At 37.4% G+C, this 23,286-nt stretch overlaps 1 protein-coding gene across 2 annotated transcripts; it reads left to right on the forward strand.

Moving 5' to 3' along the window:
• Positions 1 to 139: 139 nt before the first annotated feature.
• NFU1 (NFU1 iron-sulfur cluster scaffold) lies at positions 140 to 22,830 on the forward strand. 2 transcript variants are annotated; one of them, XM_032873740.1, is made up of 8 exons: positions 140 to 271; positions 2,743 to 2,843; positions 7,742 to 7,877; positions 12,652 to 12,718; positions 17,073 to 17,199; positions 19,062 to 19,122; positions 20,611 to 20,785; positions 22,657 to 22,830. In XM_032873740.1, exons 1-8 carry the CDS (start codon positions 210 to 212, stop codon positions 22,699 to 22,701), a joined length of 774 nt encoding a protein of 257 aa, XP_032729631.1. In that variant the 5' UTR covers positions 140 to 209; the 3' UTR covers positions 22,702 to 22,830. The 2 variants fall into 2 exon arrangements, with proteins under 2 accessions (XP_032729631.1, XP_032729632.1); XM_032873741.1 differs by having other exon boundaries at positions 17,073 to 17,187.
• The last annotated feature ends 456 nt before the right edge of the window (positions 22,831 to 23,286 follow it).

Genomic DNA, 23,286 nt, shown 5'->3' on the forward strand with positions numbered 1-23,286 from the left:
AGCCCTGGTGCAGGCTTATTGTGCAGGTGGGCAAAGGTGGACGGCGCGGGGCGCCTGCCCCTGAGGCTCATCGCGAGCAGCGCCGCCCGCGGCCGGCAGGGTACACTCTCCGCGCCGCCCGTCGGCTCCCGGTCGGCCTGCGCCTGCGCGGGGCTTCCGCCGCTCGGCGAAGCGGGAGCGCTCCCCCACGGCTGCGCACTCGGACAAAGATGGCAGCGGCGGCCCGGCTGCGCTGGGGAGCGGCGGCTGCTGCTGCGGGGCTGCGTAGGCGGTAGGTGACGAGCTAGGAGCTCCGCACCGGGGTACCGCTGGGCTTAGCAAAGCGGGGGCGGGGAGAAGTGCCCCTTACCGAGCCTTCGGGTCCGCCCCCGTCCCTGCCGTTGGGGGTTTCGCCCTGCGGAGGGCGGCTATCCTTGAGTCGTCTCGGCGCTCCGAGTTCGGGCGGGATCTGCAAGCGCCTGGTCGGAGCTCTGAAACCCGGCGCCGGAGTCCCTACGGGCGGGAGGCCCGCAAAGCCAGGCTGCAGACACCCCACGGGGGAGCTGTTTTTTTAAAAATCGTGTGGCCCTTCCAGCGCTTCCATCATGTGCATTCCCTCTGCTTTTTAAACACAAATCAGAATGTCTGCAGAGTGGGAGTGGATACCTCATCTCATTTCCTCCTTTTCTCAGTAGGCCCAGAAAGGGGACGCGACGTGTATGAGGTTACACAACGTTTAAATGATGGCACTCTGATGAGAATCCAGACCCCTGGATTTCCTCCCCATCCCCTAAACCCACTCTGTTCTCTTGTTTCCCCCTCTTCTGTGCAAGCTGCCTTTGAGTCTGGCCTCCTGGTGACATCTGTCAGTGTTGGTTAGGTGATAAGGAATGATGACTTAAGTAGGTGCTGTATCTTGATTTTGCTTCTGGAACAAAAGGACAAAAGGGCCTAACAGGGTTTCACCTAATGAATATTAAGGAGTTTTAGTGCTAATGATGCCCTTGAAGTGTAAATGCATTTAAGTTTGCTGGAAGATTTTTTTGTTAGTCACCTCCTGGCCCCCTCTGTTAGGTTTGGATAGATGTCTTATTGGAATAATGCAACTCACCTTCACTATTTTGTCACTTTAAACCCATCTCTGTACCATATTCATCCATTCTGGTGCTTCTTCCTTGGGCTGAAGGGAAGAGAATACTGGTCTCCAGTGTATTTCCATATTCCAGTGTAGTCCGGATTTAGGCATTGAGCTGTAGATAAAAATGTTTTCCCCCTAAACCTTAAACTTCATTCAGTAATTAATTAGTGGGCACCTATCACATAATAATACTAGTAGCTAATATTTATGAACTCTTGCTCCAAGTGCTTGGCACTGTTTTAAGCACTTTACATGGATTATCTGGTTCACTCTTTGGCCCAGTCTTAAAGGTAGCTATGAATATTCATTGTAAAGTCGAGGAACTGAGGCCATGCTTCTAGCTGCTGAGGGTCACAGAAATGCAGATGCTCCTTTTCCTTAGTGTTTTTGGAGATAAAAGTAATCAGAAAGTTTTTAAGTGATCATATGTATTCAAAATTCTTTAGTGACTTATGTGAAATGAAAATTGTAATGATAGCAATGTATTTTAAACTGGATTTTGGGGTGCTTGGGTGGCTCAGTTGGTTAAGCATCTGGCTCTTGATCTTTGCTCAGGTCTTGATCTCAGGGTCCTGACTTCCAAGCCCCACATTGAGCTTCATGTTGGGTGTGGAGCCTACTTTAAAAAAAAAAAAAAAAAAAAAGCAACCTGGATTTTAAAGTAGTTTGCATCAGATTTCTAAAATTTTTCACTAGTGAATTTTTTTTCCCTTTCCTTTCCCCTTCTCCCTTCATTTTTAATTTGTCAAAGCCATGAAAAAATAGCCAATCAGTACTTCTCTGTTACAGTGAAATAACCAAAGTTAAAAACACTCTTAAGACGTTTCCAGGCAAAAAGCATATATAGATTGTTGGCTTTTTTTTTTTTTCTTTTTTTTTAGCAATTTGGAGGGGAACAGTACACTTTCTATTAGAGTTTTTGAAGTATTGAAATACCTTTCAAAACAGGAAGTATTGGGGTGCCTGGGTGGCTCAGTCGGTTAAGCGGCTGCCTTCGGCTCAGGTCAGGTCCTGGAATGGAGTCCCACATTGGGCTCCCTGTTTGGTGGAGAGCCTGCTTCTCCCTCTCTATCTGCTTACTTGTGCTCTCTCTCTCTCTCTGTCAAAAAAAATTAAAAAATTAAAAAAAAACAAAAAAAAACCCAAAACCAAAACAGGCAGTATTGGTTCTCTCTTTCCTGGGAAATATGGTGGTGGAGACAGAAAAGGGAGGGAGACTGCACAGTATTTACTTTTGTTCCCTTCGAATTTTGAACTGTGTGACTCTATTGCCTAGTTTTTTTTAAATTTACAAAGAAAAAAAAAAAGCCACGGTAGTTCTTTGCATCCTTCCTGCAAAGAACTAGCTAAGAGTCTGGGAATCCAGGCTGTAAATCACAAATGTAGTTGCATTTTTGTTTCTTAACGCTGGATATTGTACTATCCTGTGTACACTTGGTTATCAAGGGTATAAATTTCCACTTGAGCCATTGTTTTTAAATTGTTTGCAGATATTGCTTGCCTAAGGAAGTGGAAATAATGTGTATAGAGAATGACATTAAGCTTTGTTGTTATATATGTGAAGTAGAAATTGAGCTTAAAAGATTCTCTCTTGAAATGTCGTTTTTATTTGTTTTTAAATATAGATTCTGTCCTATGATGAATCCATACACCATTAAGAAACAGCTTCTGCATCAGTTTGTACATAAGCCACTTTTCCCACTGCCTGCAACCTTATGTAACACAGGTAAAATTTTACCTTTTAGAACAAATTATGTTTCAGAAGCTAATGAAACTGTGCTTGTATACTATTTGCTGGATCATAAAAGATAAGAATTTGTAAATTTTCCATTCAGGTACATAAAAATAACAGCACTTTTTTGTGTCATAACATTTATTATAATTATTTTATACATATTTTGGCGTTAGATTTCAAGAATCTGGAGCACAGGGGTACTTGAGTGGCTCAGTCATTTGAACATGTGACTCTTGGTTTCAGTTCAGGTTGTGATCTCCAGGGTCCTGGGATCAAGCCCCATGAGCCCCACCCCACGTCATTGGGCACCTCACTCAGTGGGGAGTCTTTGAGATTCTGTCTCTACCTCTGCCCCTCCCCAACTTGCACACACTCGCTCATGTGCTCTCTCTCTCTCAAATAATAGTCTTAAAAAAAAAAAAAAGAATCCTGAGCATAGTGTCCAATAGGCCTATGAAATCTCAGTATCTTGAATAACATCTTCTGGAACATTGCTCAAGATTGATTTCTCAAATGAAAATATTACAAAAAGAAGTTACAAATGGGTTTGTTTAAAGAAAACGCTATGTATTTTAAGCTGCTGCCCTCCTTGTTTTGTTAAGAATACACCTAAAAGGGGCACCTGGGTGGCTCAGTTGGTTAAGCATCTGCCTTCAACTTGGGTCATCCCAGGGTCCTTGGGCTTCTGTTGAAGCAGGGAGTCTGTTTTTCCCTCTTCCTTTTCCTCTCTCTCTGCCCCTGCCTTCCCCTGCTCATGCTCTCTCTTTTTCTTTCTCTCTGGAATAAATAAGAAAGATCTGTAAAAGAAGAAGAAGAAGAAGAAGAAGAAGAAGGAGGTAATTGTTAAAAAAAAAAAAAAAAAAGGAAAAACGAATACACCTAAAATCAGTAAATTTCTAGTTTTTGTCCAAGCCTTAGAAAATAGTACTTTCGATGTAGTTTTTCTTTTTTGGGGCCCAAATTAATTAGTTATGGCTTTTGTTGACAATTCTGTTGAGTACATGGTTTTATTTTCATTAATATTGGAAGTAGGTATGAAGATAGGATTTGGACATTATTGAAAGATGACCAGTGTCACGTGATCAGGGAACCCTAGGAGTTGTCTTTGTGTGTCTGTGTGTAAATGTCTGCCTATATGTGCTTATGGAGCTGTAAGAGTTTGGGTTCAGCCCTTGGGCCCTCTCCCATTTCCATCAGCAGCTTAAACACTTTGTGGCCATATTCTGGCAGGTGGCTGACTCTGGCTAACCACATGAGTTGGATCAGGGTAAAGACCTTACCTCTCCTGTGTACCAGGGCAAAAAGAGGAAACCCTTGCCTGGCTCCTTGAATCACAGACTAAAAATTTAGGCATAAATATTGAGTTAGCAAGTTAAGCTACTTTAATTGGACTTCTACATTTTGTGAGATGGGATTATGTGGTCATCAGGTCTTTCAATTTGGAAACCCACTGATCTTAGTCTTTGATATTGACTTTAAGTACCAATGTATATTTTGGGGGAAGCTTCTGCCTCTCTATTAACCTGTTACTTATTAGTACCAAGCATAATGGGAAAAATTATTTTAGATCATTCTATTTTGTTAGAACCCTGCTGACACTTTCAGGGGCATCTTTTTGGATGATGGACCTGGGAGTCATTTCTGAAATACCTAATTAAGCCCATCTTAGACTGTAATTGAAATGATTTTGTTAATACCTAGTCAGATTACTATTTCGAAATAGCTTTGTTCATTGTCAAAAGAGAAAGTTTATGTCATGATGTCATATATTTTCTACTTCAGACAATATATATAGATGATGCTCTCAAATTTTTTTTATATTTGTAGTTTTAAAAAAATTTTTTTTAGTAATCTCTACACCCAGCATGGGGCTCAAACTCATGACCCTGGGATCAAAAGATGCATGCTCTTCACACTGAGCCAGCCAGACACCCCACATTTACAGTTTTTACCTTCAAGTATTTCTAAAACCTTTTCTTTCTGCAGGTATAGTTTTACACAAATGGACTGAGTAGAAAAATACCAGATTTAATTCCTCAAATACTGTGCGAGAGTTCTTAATGTGTGTGGAGATTTTGATTACCCATAAATTATTAAGAAAGGCTTCAAGAAATGTTTGATCAGGTCCAAGGTTAAAAGAACCTGTTGTCTTATATTTATAGAAATTGGTGGCAGGCCTTTCTTTAATGTTCTATCTGAAAACTTGTTCCCAGGTAACACAGATTTTCAGAGAAATTTATTCACTGGAGGTATAACTATTTCATTTTATTTTTTTAATATTTTATTTGTTTGAGAGAGAGCACAGGCAGGGTGGGAGGGGCAGAGGGAGAGGGAGAAGCAGACTTGCCCCTGAGTGGAGAGCCTGAGGCAGGACTCCATCCGAAGACCCTGGGATCATGACCTGAGCCAAAGGGAGACACTTAACTGACTGAGCCATCCAGGCGCCCTGCAGGTATAAATATTTTAAATCAAGTATTTGGATTTTGAGGTTATCTTTTTAAATTTTTGTCTTTTATAGGATTTGCCTGTTCACCAAGTCACCAATTGATAATATTTATAGGACAGTGTCTTAAAATGTATGGGAGTTTAGTTTCACTTTCTCCTTCACCAAGGAAATGACTCAACATCAGTTAGATGGCTTCTTGATAAGGTGTAAAAACTGCTCCCAGCTGTGAAATTAGAATCTTTTATAATGGGTAAAAAGAAATCACTTCCGTACAAATCCTGTATTTTGCCAAGTTTAATCTCTTTCTAATTTAAAGTAAAGCTGTTGCTTGTTGATATTTTACTATTTTTCCTCAGACATACAATGTGAAGATTATGACAGGAGAGGAAGACTGATTTTATTTTATTTTATTTTTTTAAAGATTTTATTTATTTAGTTAAATGATTTTTTTTTAAGATTTTATTTATTTATTTGACAGAAATCACAAGTAGGCAGAGAGGGAGAGAGAGGAGAAAGCAGGTTCTCCACTTAGCAGAGAGACCGACGTGGGACTTGATCCCAGGACCATGAGATCATTGACCTGAGCTGAAGGCAGAGGCTTAACCACTGAGCCACCCAGGCGCCCCTATTTATTTATTTGACACAGAGATCACAAGTAGGCAGAGAGGCAGGCAGAGGAGGGGGTACGGGGGAAGCAGGCTCCCTGCTGAGCAGAGAGCCTGATATGGGGCTCGATCCCAGGACTCTGAGATCATGACTTGAGCCAAAGGCAGAGGCTTAACCCACTGAGCCACCCAGGTGCCCCAGGAAGACTGTATTTATTTTTTTAAAGTTTTTATTTATTTATTTGACAGAGAGATCACAAGTAGGCAGAGAGGCAGGCAGAGAGGGAGAGGGAAGCAAGCTCCCCGCTGAGCAGAGAGCCTGATATGGGGCTCGATCCCAAGACCCTGAGATCATGACCTAGGCCAAAGGCAGAGGCTTAACCCATTGAACCACCCAGGTGCCCCAGGAAGACTGATTTTAAATGTATTTTCCTGTCATCCTGGGCATTAGTGAGTATGGGGTGGCAGTATGTATACATAGTGGTTAAGCAAGTCCATGTGGGAAATTGGCAGGGCTTTAATCCTGTCTTTATTTCTTAACTACTGAGTGACTTTGAGCTTTAGTTTCCTCATTTGTAAAACAGGATAAAAACAGTGTTTCCCTGGGAGACTGTAAAGATTAAATAATGTAATTCACAGGGAGTACTCAGCATCATGCCCAATTGCTCAATAAATTAATCTATCTAGGTATACTGCTCTAAGATGAGAGTTATTTTGTTTTGGTTAGAAAGTTTATTTTTGTAATAAACCATCAGGACCTCGTTAATAGTTTTAAGACCATTAAAATTCCACTACTATCTTTTGTCCTATGAACTGTTTTCATAATAGCAAGGTAGGAAATTAAGATTCTGTTCTTTATTCCTTTAATGAATCTGTTCTTGAACTATTCATGGCCTTGGAAGAAACAAAGAAGAACCTGTAAAGATAATTTAAAAATATTCAAGAAAGCAAGTAAATAAATAAAAATAAAAATATTCAAGAAAGTAATTCACATATGTTCCCACTTACATGATAATTTATAACATCACTAAGTCTATACCATTGGTCAAGTTACTTAACTCTAAGCTTCATTTTCTTCATTAGTGAAATAGGAGTAATGGGGTTTCTTCATGGGGTTGTTAAAGGCTTAAATATATTTAAAGCACTCAGCCCCCATCTCTGGCATATAGTAGGTATTCACACACTAAATATTAATATTATAAATTTATCTCTCTAGGGGCACCTGTGTGGCTCAGTCATTAGGCGTCTACCTTCGGCTCAGCTTGTGATCCTGGGGTCCTGGGGTCGAGCCCTGCATCAGGCTCCCTGCTCTGTGGGAAGCCTGCTTCTCCCTTTCCCACTCCCCCTGCTTGTGTTCCCTTTCTTGCTGTGTCTCTCTGTCTGTCAAATAGATAAATAAAATCTTTTAAAAAATAAATTTATCTATCTCTCTTTAAAAGATTGGTAGCACTTTGGAAAGAAGAGAAAGTAACATTGTGCTCTTTTTGATATCACAGTGATGATTTATGATCATGATAGCCATTAGCACTAGGTCACCAAATAAAATACATTGAGGGCTCTTGAATGATGATCTGCCTTCCTAGTTAAAATAAGGCTATTGCTAGAGTCTGTTGAATAACAAAAATAATCAGTAGTAATATAAAATTCAATGCAGTTATTCTAAATATATCATTAAACTTTTTTGTTGTCTTTAAAAATTATTTCATTGGCTTGGGCAACAAGCCTTATTTTCTTTCTTCTTACATCTTTTGATTCTTTGAAAATGAGCACTTCATAGTTCATAAACTTAACCACTGTTTTTTTCTGGAATAACATGCTTTTTCTTTTTTCTCTTTTAGTGAGACACATGTTTATTCAAACACAAGATACCCCAAATCCCAACAGTTTAAAGTTTATCCCAGGAAAACCAGTTCTTGAGACAAGGACCATGGATTTTCCCACACCAGCTGCAGCATTTCGCTCCCCTCTGGCTAGGTATAATACTATTTCTCATTTGCTTTTACCAAGAAACATAAATAACTGACTTTGGGGGGAAGGCGGCTTCATTTAGTGATTGTATTTTTATGTGTACTGCGTTGTTTTTAGTGTAGAGAATGCTTTATTTTCTTTTCAGGTAAGAGATAAGAGAAAAATAACAGCAAATATTAGGAAACCCTTCTGAAAAGTAATTGAAGATCTATAGCAGGACTAAATAAGAATTTATATTTTTACTTTAAAAAATTCATGAAAATAATATAAATTTCCATTGTAAATCTTTAAAACTCTTTATAAAAGAAACAGTGACAACTTGTTCATTTTTTTCTTAAGGATAGCTGAATTTTTCTAGATGTTTCAAAATGGAGTAGTTTCTAAAATATTGCACTCAGAACCATAAATAATAATAGCTATTAGATTTGGCATGATTTTTTAAAAACAAGTCAGAGACAATTTTTAAATTTCGCTAAAGACATGTTAGATGTATGTCAGATGATATAGGACAAACAACAAAATTACTGGAATGAGCTTCTTTTTAATGATGGCTAGAGAAATTATTTATATTAAGAAGTATTAGAGTCAGTTTACATCAATTTAAGTTTTTGGTAACCTAAGCCTGAGACTGATTGCCAGGGGTATTTAGACAGTAAAGCTTAGATAATTACTTCTATACACACGGCTGTTTTATATGTCACACTTAGAAGAGCCAGAATTGCACATCTATCAGGAATGTTTTTTTAATTAAATTTTTTTTTTTTAGTAGGCTCCACGTCCAACATGGAGCGCAGTGTGGGGATTGAACTCAGGACCTTGAGATTGAGACCTGAGCTGAGATCAAGAGTTGGCCGCTTAACTGACCAAAGCACCCAGGTGCCCCTTTTTAAATTTCTCATTAATAAAAATGCACATTTCCTTTGACCTACACATGCTACTTCTTACAATAATGCCTTAGAGCATTTGTTTTTCATACTTTTTTTTTTATAGGCCACAGTAAGAAACCTTTTATGTTACAACCTAGTACATATACACACATAGGTAGGTAGGTAGATAGATACATGCACATGCATTCAATGGGACAGTTTTCACCCTTTGAAATAACATTCTTATTTCCTTTCTAATTCTCTTTATTCTATTCTGTTTTATTTTATCAGATAAAATCCAGATCAATACCTAATTGATTCTATAAGCTACTAGTGGAGTTGAAAAACACTGCCTTAAAGAACATCCACATAGGGGCGCCTTGGATGGCTCAGTGGGTTAGGCCTCTGCCTTCAGCTCAGGTCATGATCTCAGGGTCCTGGGATAGAGCCCTGCATTGGGCTCTCTGCTCAGCAGGGAGCCTGCTTCCCCCCCAACCTGACTGCCTCTCTGCCTACTTGTGATCTATGTCAAATAAATAAATCAAACTTTAAAAAAAAAAAAAAAAAAAGAACATCCACATAACACAAGGTGACATAAGGATGTTCATTGCAGCATTGTTGGTAGTGGTGACAAGTTGGAAACAACCTAAGTAGGAAAAGTTCAATAAACTTTGTTTGTCCATAGTCTTAGATACTAAAAAAGGATGAGGAGAACCCTCATTTACTGTCATAAGACACACTGTTGGGGTGCCTGGGTGGCTCAGTCGCTTAAGTGTCCATCTTTTGATTTCAGCTCAGGTCATGATCTCAGTGTTATGAGATCGAGCTCCACATCAGCCTCTGCACTGGGCATGGAACCTGCTTAAGATTCTCTCTCCCTCTCCCTCTGTCCCTCTGCCCCAATCTCTCTCCCCTTCTAAAAAAAAAAATAATAATACTGTTAAGTGAAGAAAGCATGTTGTAGACCACTATGTATAATATGATTATTACCTATATAAAAACAAAAAACACAATAAACAAAAATACACTAACATAAAGGTCTGGAAGAATGTACACCCAACTGATAACAGTGGATTTGGGGGAGGGGTGATCAAGAGGCGTTTTCATTTTATATGAATAGTTTGAAATGTTTACATCAAAAGTGAATTTATTGTATTTAAAAGTATATAAAAATAAAAAAGACTCTTCAGTTACAGATGAGTTGGAGATTATTTCTGTCAGATGTTCAGTTGGCAAAAGCCCTTTTCAAATTAGTCTTTTTAAAGTAGCTCATTTCCTGGATTCACAGAATTTATTATCTTCAGTCAGGCAAAACTAATCTTGTTTTTGTTGTTTGAACAGAGAATGTTTACTGTAAGCTAGAATGCAAAGCTTCCTGAAAACAGAGACCCGTCTGTCTTGCCCATCATTGTATCTCTAGTGCTTAGTACGGTGTCAGATATTCAGTGAGTTTTCAAATATTTGTTGAATGAATGAGTAATTGAATGAATGAGCAGTAGTGTATCTTCAGATGGGCATTTGACCTATTTCTTACTATCCTTCTGGACAAGACAGAATAGATTTAAGCAGAGTGTAGGGTGCCTGGGTGGCTCAGTGGGTTAAGCCTCTGCCTTCGGCTCAGGTCATGATCTCAGGGTCCTGGGATTGAGCCCCACATCAGGCTCTCTGCTCAGCGGGGAGCCTCCTTCCTCCTCTCTTTGCCTGCCTCTCTGCCTACTTGTGATCTCAAATAAATAAATAAAATCTAAAATAAATAAAATCTAAAAAAAAATTTAAGCAGAGTGTAAATCTGTCTCTAGTGGCATATACAGGGGCTCTGTAGTATCTGTAATATCTCTCTAGTTGGCATGTTTATTCTATACTTTTCTTTACCTGCGACATTAATGATGATAAAATTATCAGTTTCCAGATGGGAAGAATTGCTTCTATGTTAGATGGCAAAGCTCAGAGAAATGTTTAAAGGTTTCATTAGGCCGAAATGATAGATTTAAGCAAGTAAGGTAAAATCTAACAGGAACAAATATTAAGGCTTATGACTTAAATGTTTAAAATGAATAGCTCAGCTGTGGGTTGGAAGAATCTGACTGCTTAGTTCACTATGTTGGATATGTTTGCCGTCAAACTTTAACAATCACAGTATCCAGCTTAAGAGAGGTAATAGTCTTCATATTTTGAATAAGTCAGACTATGTTTGGGATATGTGTTCACTGCTGGGTATTATATTTTATTTTGAAGTTGAAGTTGAAGTAGAAGTTGAAATTGTCCTGAGGAAAGAAACCTAAGTGGCAAAGTATATATAATAACATTTTAACTCCTTTTAAGCGTTTTGTTTCTTTAAGCATAGAACCTATGAATTCTTGCCTAAAGCAGTCCCCATGACATGGCCCAAAGATCAGGTTGATTCTTCTGCATGGTCCTTTCATGTGAAGAAAATAGCTTTGCTAACAGTGCAGATGCATAGAGCCAGTCAAGGGACCTGCTTATAGGTCTGTGCTTGGGTTTATTGATCATATTATGTAACCAAGTACCTTGTAACTTCTTGTAAATTTAATATTGAATTAGAGGACCCAGATGACATCATTTCAGACAAATTTCTCAATAATTCAGATAGTAATTCCAGTAACACTCTTGGCAATGATAGACAAAGAAAAGGTAAACTAACCTTTTTTGGAATATGTCAACTTTTATTCCTAAAAAGGATAAGGGAAAAAGGACATTGCTCTGGTATGTTACATACATCAGTGATGGGGAAAGGATGGTGCATTTCAAAATCCCTTACAGGGGCTTTTCAAATTATAATCCTCCCCTCTCAGAGGATTTGAAAAACTAATTTTACTGAGGTATAATGTACAGGAAATGAAATTCATCAGTTTTAAGCGTATAGTCCAGACTTTTGATAAATATATACAGTTGTGGGGCACCTGGGTGGCTCAGTTGGTTAAGCCTCTGCCTTCGGCTCAGGTCATGATCTCAGGGTCCTGGGATCGAGTCCTACATCGGGCTTTCTGCTCAGCAGGGAGTCTGCTTCTCCCCCACCCCACTCTCTTGGCCTGCCTCTCTGCCTACTTGTGATCTCTGTCTGTCAAATAAATAAATAAAATCTTTAAAAGTATATATATATATATATATATATATATATATACACACAGTTGTGTAACCACCACTAAAATAAGAATAGAGAACATTTTGATTACTGCAGAAATCCCTCATTTCTCTTTGCATTCAATCTTCTTCATTTCCATACCCTGGTAACTATTTTGTTTCATGGCAATGAATTCCAACTTTGTTGAGATATGACTGATGTAAAACATTATGTAAGCTTAAGGTATACCATGTGCTGATTTTATATACATATGCCTTGCAAAATGCTTATCACAGTAAAGTTAGTTGACACATCTATCACTCTGGTAACTATTGAGTTTTCTGCCACCACAGTTTATGGTTTTAGGGTTTTATATAATGCCACCATATAGTCTTTTGTGTTTGGCTTCTTTCATTTAGCGTAATGCTTTTGAGAGTCCTTGGTTTTGCATGTATCGCTAGTTTATTCTTTTATTGCTGAGTAGTCCTGCTTTGTAAGGATACACACAGTCTGTTCAGTTATTCACTAGTTGATGGGCATTTCCAGATACTCTTTTTGGCTTTTGTAAATAAAGCTGCTATGAAGATTCATGGACACGTCTCTGTGGAGCATGTTTTCATTTCTCTTAGGGTAATACCCAAGAGTGATTGCTAGATCGTAGGGTAAGAGGATGGAACAAGATTGGCCATGAATTGATTATTGCTGGCCATGAATTATTGATGCTGGGGATGGGTATGTAAAGGCTCTTTTACTTTTCTGTCTCCCTTTGTATATGTTTAAACTTTTTTGTAATAAAGCATTTTATTATCTCCTATTTCTTATTTATTCACAGGCAGTTATTTAGAATTGAAGGTGTAAAAAGTGTCTTTTTCGGACCAGATTTCATCACTGTCACAAAGGTAAACATAGGATTATATAAAATAATCTGTGCAGTTCTTTCAGTTTTTTTCCAAGTCCAACATGTCTCTCCAGAATTTCTTTCTTGATAAATTACATACATATTGTTATTAAAAATCTCTAAGTTTACTTCTCACATTTCTCAATTAATTAAGTAGAATTTTCAAGTTGAAATTAACTATATCCCAAATCTCTCATTTTCAGAAGAGAAAAACATGAGCCTCAGAGGGTTAAGTGCAGGATTGTGTCCATGATTATATATCTGCCCTATAGTGGGGCCATGATTCAACCTGGGCAGGACTAGAATTCAGGCTCCAAGTATTATTTTAACTAATTCTTTTTTTTCTTTCATAATTGAAATGTTATTGGTGGTTTTGATATTTTTACTAGTACTTAACTTAAAATAATGGAGTAGGGGTGCCTGGGTGGCTCAGACTGTTAAGCACCTGCCTTCTGCTATGGTCGTGATCCCCCCATCCTAGGATCGAGCCCCGAGTTCGGTTTTCTGCTCAGCCGGGGAGCCTGCTTCTCCCAATCCCTCTGCCCCTCTCCCCCGCAACCTCATTTGTGCTTGCTCTCTGTCATATATATAAATAAAATCTTAAAAAAATTTTTTAAATGATGAAATAAAGAAGCAAACAAATAAACTGTATTTATATATTTGACCAGCAGAATGAATGTGTATCTCCTTTAAAGGGGCCTCTTTCATCATGGACCATCTGCTGTAATACTTCAGAACTTCACAGATAAGAGCAGAGGACTTTCGTCCTGTAGCATTTGGTTAACCTCTAAATGTCAGAAAGTCAATCTGACTATGCTACCCATTCCAACAGCTGAGGTAGTATCTGCTAGAAAAGGCAGTTTCATTTTCAAGTCTACTAGATGAATGAGAAATGAACTATTTAAATTTGAGCTATGTATAGTTTTATGTCTGTTAATTGATATGTATGCACCAAACTTAATCACTTGTTCAATATTGTGTCAAAATCCAAAGTTTTCGGGGCGCCTGGGTGGCTCAGTCGGGTAAGCAACTAAGCCTTCAGCTCGGGTCATGATCCCAAGGTCCTGGGATCGAGCCTGCATCGTGCTCTCGGCTCAGCAGCGATCCTGCTTTTCCCTCTCCCTCTGCCCTTCCTCCAGCTTGTGCTCTCTTGCTGGCTCACTCTCTCTCTCTCAAATAAATAAATAAAATCTTAAAAAAAAAAAATCCAACGTTTTCATGTAACTCCTCTTAAGCAATTTGAAAGGATTACTCTTGAGTTCTTGATGCACTGATAGGACTCATAAAAATGGACTGGGTTAATGACTTGTTACAAATAGTCCAGAATGCTCCTGTAGCTGTATGTGTGGAGGAGAATTAGAGTTTTCCTCTGTGGTGGCAATCCCAGTGGCCATAGTTGTTCTTGCAAATATCCTAATTGTAAAAGGTTTTTCCCTGTGGTTTCAAGTGTTATTGGGTCTAAATTCTCACAAAGCCCATTCTTGCTCCTATCAGTTGAAATGGCTCTCCCTCCAGGAGCTCACCCTGTATCGTCTTTGTGGCACTTATCACTTAGTCGCTTTTTTTTTTTTTTTTTAAGTTTATTTTTACTATGTGCCTTTCCTACATTGGAATGTAAGCTCTGTAAAGCTAGAGATTGCCTGCCTTGTTAAGTTCACCTAGAACAATGCCTAGCACATGGTGTTCACTTAAAAAAATGTTTATGGAAGGGAACAATGACATAGGATTTCATAGATTGAATTTTCAGGCTTTAAGGGGTTTCTGCCAAAAGAATTGTGGTGAGTAAATCCATGCTGACCTATCCCACATGTTTACCAGTTTAGAGACATCTGACCTATCTTTGGTATTCTTCAGTTTGCTTTCTTTTATATTTTTTGAGGGTTGGGGATGACCACCTCTTGTTTAACGTTTCCAAGTGTCTGGTATGGAATTTACATAGCAGAAGTGCTTTATGTATATTACCTAATTTAATTATTTAAACTAGGTATTCTTGTCTTCATTTTATAAATGGCAAATTATGTATTTATTTTAACAAGGTTTTTTTTTTTAGTTCTTTTATATATAGCCTGTGGCATTTAAAAAAATTTTTTTAGTTGAAAATGTGATTATATCTTATAGAGTTGGGTTTTTTTTTTATTTGATTTTGGTAAGTCATCTTTTATTTTCTTTCTTGTTCTAATTTGATTACTTCTTTTGGAATTTCTCCAGCCCCACTATTTTTTCTTAAGTGAAATGACATAATTAATTAATAATAGTCCAAGAGCATATATTGAAATTTAATGGGTGGATTTGTTTTCTTTCAGTTACTTTTCTTTTTTTCTTTTTAAGATTTTATTTATTTACTTGACAGGGAGAGATCACAAGTAGACAGAGAGGCAGGCAGAGAGAGAGAGAGAGGGAAACAGGCTCCCTGCTGAGCAGAGAGCCCGATGCAGGACTCGATCCCAGGACCCTGGGATCATGACCTGAGCCGAAGGCAGCGGCTTAACCCACTGAGCCACCCAGGCGCCAACAGTTACTTTTCTTATGGACTTTCTCATCTACCGATATCTTTAGCTATTGCCTGTTTCCTTTTCTGATTGCTAATTGATGATTCAGAGACTTTTTATCCATAATTTGTTATTTAAAATGAATAATTTATTTCTTTAGTAGAATACGGATGATTTTCTGTTCTTCTGTCCTTTGAAATAACTTTGACAATTCCAATATTTTTTTTAAAGTAAGTTCTGTGCCCAATGTGGGGCTTGAACTCATGACCCCAGGATCAAGAGTCACATGCTCTACTGACTGAGCCAGCCAGCCACCCCTGTTATTTTTTTCTAAATGAGTAAATGTATTTGAAGCTTATGTACTGCCTTTTTTTTCTCATTCAGACTACTTCAGAATATATATATTTTTTATTACCAGTATTTCCCTACTCGGTAGAGTCCACTATTTACTGAAGATCTGAAGTAGCCCTCTGATCTGCCTTCCAAATAAGTTATTAAAATGTTTCCCAGAACCAGTTCCCAGTCACTAAGGCAACTCACTAGTTTCGCCCTTGTATCCATAGCAATGCCCATGTATCTTGTCTTCTGTATACCATGTCTAAATTAGCTTTTTTTTTTTAAGATTTTACTAATTAGAGGGTACGTGTGAGCAGAGAGAGACTCTCAGGCAGACTCCACTCTGGGCAAGGAGCCTGATGCAGGGCATGATCCCAGGACCAGAAGATCATGACCTGAGCTGAAATCAAGAGTCAGACACTCAACCAACTGAGCCACCCAGAACCCCTAAATTGGTTCTTAATCCATGACAAAAATAGCCCCTTTTATGCATGTAGATTCATTTTTAATAGTATTTAAGCATAGCCACTAGCTAACAGCCTCCTGAGAATCTAAATGGACTGACCACATCTAATAGTTTTTCCTCCTAAAGAGCTCTCCTTTGTTCTTTTTTTTTTTTTTTTAAAGATTTTATTTATTTATTTGACAGAAAGTTAGCAAGAGAGGGAATACAAGCAGGGGGAGTGGGAGAGGGAGAAGCAGACTCCCCACTGAGCAGAGAGCCCGATGTGGGGCTCGATCCCAAGATCCTGGGATCATGACCTGAGCCGAAAGCAGAGGCTTTAACCCACTGAGCCACCCAGGTGCCCCAAGAGCTCTCCTTTAAGAAACTAAAAGAAAACATGTTCCCTTTCTCTTTTTGGATGTTAGTACTATTTAGGTATTTAATCATTGTGTCTTTTTTTTTAATGGAATCAACTAGTTGGCCAGACATAGAGGTTACATAGTTAGGGATTCTTTCTTAAGGATACTGGGCTTGTTGGATGTCCATAAGTCTTCTAGCACAACACCATAGATAAGACATGTTACATGTTTTGGCTCTACAGTTGTGTCATTGGATTTCTTCAGTATTCTGAGGTAGTATATGTGAGTTGAATTTTTTGGTTGCTTGTGGGATATCCTGTATATTTGATCAAGCAACTCTATCCTATTTTATTTAAAAGAATAGGAAATCTCTTTATTATTCTCCTTAAACACAAAATTCATTCAGTATTTTAACTCTCTTCACCTCATGAAAAAGTATCTTTTAATCATTGTGGTATCCCCTAAACAAAGCATGGTACATACAGCCCATTTAACATAAGTGTAATGAATGAATGGATGAAGAATATTATAAGATTATATCTTCCAAAAGTCCTTATAAACAGATCTATTAAGGACTGAATTGACAAGTCTTCTCCAAAAATGAGTGCTGTTGTTACACAGTATAGGATATATATAGGAAAAGATTCTTAAAAGATACGAAGTATTGTTTTGTATTAGTCCTTGCTCTTGATTAGAAATGTAGGATTTTCCTTTAAATATTTACAGGAAAGTGAAGAGTTAGACTGGAATTTACTGAAACCAGATATTTATGCAACAATCATGGATTTCTTTGCTTCTGGCTTACCCTTAGTTACTGAGGAAACATCTTCAGGAGAAGCAGGTACTATGTTGGGTAATTAATATTTATTTTAAGTAAAAAAAAATTTTTTCTACTTTCTTCACATTTGTTTTGATTTTGGAAGTCATGATAGTAGATTTTTATCATTGTACCATGTTTAGATCTGGAACCAATTCCAGAGGGAACAAAACTTCACATATATTAGTTTTATTCATCATTTTTGAAAACTTCTGCATAAATTGACTATATTATACAAAATTGAATTTTTCAATTATAAAAATTTTTAAACATATAGAAAATAATATGTATGCCAATTTGCTCTCCTCTCAAATTTAACAGATGTTAATATTTCCCATAATTGTTTGAGACCCATTTTTAAATAAAACATTAAAGACACAGGGCAGCCCTGTTGAGACCCCTCTCACTCTTGAGAGCTTTTTCAGTGTCTTCACTTAATAAACTTCTATTGTTTTACTCAAAAAAAAAAAGTCCACGACATTAAAGATAAAACCAAAACCTCATAGCCCCCATCCATTGCTTTCCCCCTTTCTATTTCCAGAGATGTATATAAACCTGGCTTGTTTTTAAACTTTTACTACATGTGTAAGTCTCTGTGGGGAATATATGGTATGGGTTTTTTAAACTTTAATGTGCATTATATGCAACTTGCCTTTTTTCACTGAACATATTTTGAAATATAGCCATTTTGAAAAAAGTGTCATTCTAGTTTAAGTACTAGGTAGTATTTTTTTTTTTTAAAGATTTATTTGTTTTAGAGAAAGAGCATGCACACTCGTGTGGGGGAAGGGCATAGGGCAAGAATCTTCAAGCAGACTCCATGCTGAGTGTGAAGCATGATGTGACCCATGATATCATGACCTGAGCTGAAACCAAGAGTCTGATGCTCAACTGACTGGGCCACCCAGGCACCCCAACATAAGAGAACCTTTGTTTTATTATATTTTCTTTTATTAAAAATGTCTCAAAGTTAATATAATTTGATATTGGTAATTCTTACATTGTTGCCAGAACTTTAGAGTGTGTATTATAGTATAATTTGAATTATCTATATTTTTCATTTTCCTAAAGGTAAATTTCTCAAAAAAATTTTTAAACCCACAAAAAGGTATTGGTAGAGATCAGTATATAACCTTACAAAGTAAAAGAAAAGCAAAAATGACACAAAATGAAAAACTTATATTTTTCTTCAGATTTGTAGAATATTTTGGAAATTTCCATAAGGCTTATATCTATATTTAGTATGGATGTCATTTTGAAAACCTCTATATTGAAAAATTAAAAATATAATTTAACTTATGAAGTAGGTGTACCTTTGTGTCTCAGACTTTCCCTCAGAATCTAGGCAATCTATTTTCTCTGCCACTTCTCAATCCTTGAGGATGATGAAAGTTTACAAACCAAAAAAATTCAAACCCTAACATTATTAGTAGATCAAGTTATCACCAAGTGTTGAGTTGGCCAGTGCTCCTTAATTTTTCTTCAGAGAATCAAGGGCCACCTGGGTGGCACAGTTGGTTGAACGCCAGGCTCTTGGCTTTGGCTCAGGTCATGATCTCAGGATCATGGGATTGAGCCCCACACTGGGCTCCACAGTCAGTGGGGAGTCTGCTTGAGACTCTTTCCCTCTCTCTCTTCCCCTCTCTCCTGCGTATGCATGTGTTTTCTCTTCCTCTCTCAAATCTTTTTTAAAAAGTTTTTCTTCAGAGAATCGAATGGTCTTTCCATCTCTCCAACTATCATTTCCATTTCCCTTTTATCACCATACCAAGTTAGATGTGTATGCTTTTATTATTTTTTTAATGAGACTTTAAGTTAAAATCATCCTTTTTAATACTTTTATTTGCACGGATATAAACTTTCTATCATTGATATATTTTATTTGTAATTGTTAATAGGATCTGAAGAAGATGATGAAGTTGTGGCAATGATTAAGGAATTGTTAGATACTAGAATACGGTATGTGCTCATCATTCTGCCCGAAATCAAATATGGTGCAGAGGCAATTTCCGTTATAGCAATATACTTTTAGCTGTCTGTGAGGGGAAAAAAAACAAAAAACCTCTAATAAATAAGTAGAAGTAAATGTAAACTGTAATAGGTAACCATGGCAGCTGAATTTACATTCTGTATATGCACTCCAAAATTTTTAAGACAATCTGTCTAAACATAGTGAGGGAATTTATCTCTCACAGTCACAGTCTAGGTTTGATATTGTTATAGTACCTAATTTCTTAAAATGAAAAAATGAGTTAAACAGTGTTTGGGTGGATTGTGAGAAGAGAAATACTTTCTTTCAGACTATTGCCCATAAGGAAGAAATTTAAATGAGCGAAGAATTGCAGGCTTCCACTTTTGCTTATAGCAGACCTGGTGAGAACTCACAGAAATACAATAAAATATAATAAAATGTTTTTTTTCATTCGAAAACGGTAGAGAGCTGCCAAAGCACACAACATCCTATAGAGAAGGGAAGCTCATGAAGGTTTCCCATGGGTCATTTTGCTGATTCTCAGTGTGAGGCTAGGGTATGAGAACCTGGGCAAAGGGCAACTGTTTGTATCTACTAAATGTGAGTATACGTACATTCTTGATCCAGCAATTTCGTGCTCAGGTGTATTCCCAGTGGCCCTGTATATGTATGCCAAAAGACATCTGCAAGAGTCTTCATAACCGCACTGTTTGTAAAAACCAAAAACTGATTTTCACCCAAATATCTGTCCACAACAGCAGGGATAAATTCTGGCATTTTCACTTAATGAAACACTGTGTGATGATGTGGAAGAATCTCATTAAGAGCAAAATAAGACAAATACAAAAGAGGAAATCCTATGTTTTTTAAATGGAATGCCTATTTATAATTGTAAAGTTACAAAACAGACCTAATCAATGGTAATAGTAATTAGGAAATGGTTACCTTTGGTTGCCGGGAAGCACAAGGGGGACTTCTGGGGGTGCTAGCTTTGTGTCTTGGCCTGAGACAAATGTGTGTTCACTTTGTAAAAATTTGTGTAATTGATCATACATGATTCATGCATTTTTCTGTATTAATGTTATATTTTGATGCAAAGTTTATCTGGCAAAAAAAAGCCAGCATGTATCATGTCAGTCAGTGTCTGTTCATTCAAAAGAAATGAGTGAGTATTATCTTAGGTAATTGTAATTATTAGGACATTTGAGATCTTAAATGCCTAACAAGATTATTAATAAGCAGGATTAAAATATAATAAGTGGAGCAAAGATTTGTATGAATGAATTTGCACATTTTACCTGAAACTTTTAAAAAGATTGCAAATGAGACTAGCTACATTTCCCTTCCCTATTGTATAAGTAGCTCCAACTTTGTGAATTTTACCAATACAAAAATCTAACCCCTGAGTTGTTTTAAGTTTTTTTGGTGGATGCTTCAGTTCTTTTACATATATCACAAATATTCTGTGACCACAGGCCGACTGTGCAGGAAGACGGAGGAGATGTGATCTATAAAGGCTTTGAAGATGGCATCGTACAGCTCAAACTCCAAGGTTCTTGTACCAGCTGCCCCAGTTCAATCATTACTCTTAAAAATGGAATTCAGAACATGCTGCAGTTTTATATTCCAGAAGTAGAGGGTGTAGAACAGGTATGCCAATATTACATAACAGTCGAGATTCAATATTAAATTAAATATTTGGGGGAAGAAAGAAATTTATGACCTGACATATTCTTGAAGGGCTGGATCTCTGTGTTACAGTTGTTATTAGACTTGAAGACTCCTTATTTTAGAATTCACTTTAGTGTTATGAATACCTATCTATTTGCCAGGCCTTTTTACAAATACTGTTCCTTTAATCTTCTTACAACACAGTATTGAGTAAGGCATTCCCATTTTGTATGTAAGGAAATGGAGACTAGAGGTCTTGCTGCTGCTCTGGTTATAGAAAAATTTTGAAAAGGGGATTCAAAACATGGATGTTATAGCTGAGAGTTGGAAGTCCTCAGTGGAAGAGCTCCATCATATTTATGCATCAGATTTATCCAGGCAAAAACCTCATTGAGAAATCATACTTTGTTGTACAGTAAGACAGAGGACTAAATGGAGTTCTAGCCTGATAGCATTTTTTCTGCCCCAGAGCACCTCAGGAATAGCACAGAAACTTCTCAGTAGTAATAGTGGCCATACTGCCACAGTTCTCAACCAAGAGGCTTGGCCTTATGGAAAGAGATTATCAAGGAGGAAAACAATGTATGGAAATTGGAAATTTGAAAAAACTCTTCAGGTCCCTCTGCCTTTGAGGAGAGGGCATCTCCTCAGCTCCTTTGAGAACCACTCATCTCTGAATAGTATGATAATCCGTCCTTTCGGTATAATACATGGCATCTGCTCTTTGAAGGCCATATTGGTCCTATCCTTGGACTTGGGCTCTGCTTTTGTCCAAAGCCTCTTCCTGTGGGTCTGTTTCAGATTTATGTTTATGGGCAAGTTCCTTGAGAGACTTGTCATCATATCCAGGTCTTTATGTTCTTCTCCAACACTTAGCCCTGTGTGTTGTACATGTTGTGTACATTCTTTGTATTAAATAAGTATTTGGAAGAAGGTTTCCAAATTTAGGAATGTGCTGCCTAAAATGGGAATTGATGGATGAAACTCTTTGGATTGTGTATTGCTAAGATTATTATAATGTGTCAATTCCTTAGAAGTAAATACCCATTTTTACTCAATTCAAGACAGAAAATATGAATTGTTTTTCCATGATAGTCTCAGATCAGAACCAAATTCTTCTAGATTTAAAGAAACAAACTTATTTTTGTTTCATTATTTTCTCTATGCCTTATATGCCTCTTTAAAGAATTGGCATTACTTGACACTTTGGTGGATTGAACAAAGGAACATGTGTTCACTTATCCAGGGTGGGGTGATGAATTGGCAGTCAGGTTATAAACTTGAATTGGTGTTTAATTGTAGTAGGTGTGTTGAAAAAAAAATTCTTGAGTTTATATAACTCTTTTCCTCTCCAAAGGACAACTCTTTATTTCCTGAGTAATATATTAACTCATGAAAAGATACTAATCTTGGGACATCTGGGTGGTGAAGTTGGTTAAGCGTCCAACTCTTGGTTTTAGCTTAAGCCTTATCTCAGAGTCTTGAGATGGAACCTAGCATGGGCTCCACTCTCAGCTGGGAGTCTGTTTGAGATTCTCTCCCTCTGCCCTCTCCCTACTCTCTCTTCCTCACCCCCCCCCACGCATGCTCTCTTCCTCAATAAATCTTTTAAAAAGACCAGTGCTTAATTAATTTGCTAATATTAAATTTGCTTTTATGTTGTTATGATACCAGTTTATGAGACAAACTTGTGCTTTGGGGGCTGTTGATAGACTTACTTTTATTGGACTGACACGCATTATTATAGAGTGGAGTATTTCAGGTAAGCAAGTAATGGTATAATCAGGAAAATAGCAATTTCTAATCCTTTTCTTAATTCTTATATTCTCTTTTTCTTTTCTTGGTTTTAGGTTATGGATGATGAATCAGATGAAAAAGAAGCTAACTCACCTTAAAATAATTAGCATTTTCTTGGGGCCCAGCAGTTGGACTTATTGATAATTATACCAAGCTTTTATTATTAATCTGCTAAGGAACTTGAGGATTAATAAAATATGCCCTTTTTTCAGACTGATATATAAATATTGCATGTTTGCTTTACCTCATATGAGTTATTTATAACATCTTGAATCATCTTCTGTACACGTGGATTTTATCCAGGGATATTTTAATGTTAGTTCTTTATTTCTTATGGTTCCTTTGCATAATGTGTGAAGCAGTTCATTTTCCACCATCTAATTTGTTTCCTTTTTTTTTTATACAGAAGTAAATAAGGAGAATACTTATAAAATTACTCTAAAATGGCTTAGCTTTTTGTGAAATATTTGAGACTCTTTACTGGATTTTTTTTTTTTTTTTTTTTGGAGAGAGAGAGAGAGCATGAGAGGGGAGAAGGTCAGAGGGAGAAGCAGACTCCCTGCAGAGCTGGGAGCCTGATGTGGGACTCGATCCCAGGACTATAGGACCATGACTTGAGCCAAAGGCATCTTTACTGGATTTTTATGTTGTTTAAAAAAAAAAACACTAAACAATTCTGGCTT

The sequence above is a fragment of the Lontra canadensis genome, unplaced genomic scaffold (assembly GCF_010015895.1).
Source record: "Lontra canadensis isolate GAN:19392208 unplaced genomic scaffold, GSC_riverotter_1.0 scaffold50, whole genome shotgun sequence".
NCBI classification, from domain to species: Eukaryota; Metazoa; Chordata; class Mammalia; order Carnivora; family Mustelidae; genus Lontra; species Lontra canadensis.

Bases quoted from the DNA above. Each gene is read 5' to 3' on its own strand.
- NFU1 (XM_032873740.1), top strand. From the start codon at position 210: ATGGCAGCGGCGGCCCGGCTGCGCTGGGGAGCGGCGGCTGCTGCTGCG. The intron at 7,878-12,651 runs GTATAATACTAT...ATTTATTCACAG, and splicing joins TTTCGCTCCCCTCTGGCTAG to GCAGTTATTTAGAATTGAAG. The intron at 17,200-19,061 runs GTAATTAATATT...AATTGTTAATAG, and splicing joins AGAAGCAGGTACTATGTTGG to GATCTGAAGAAGATGATGAA.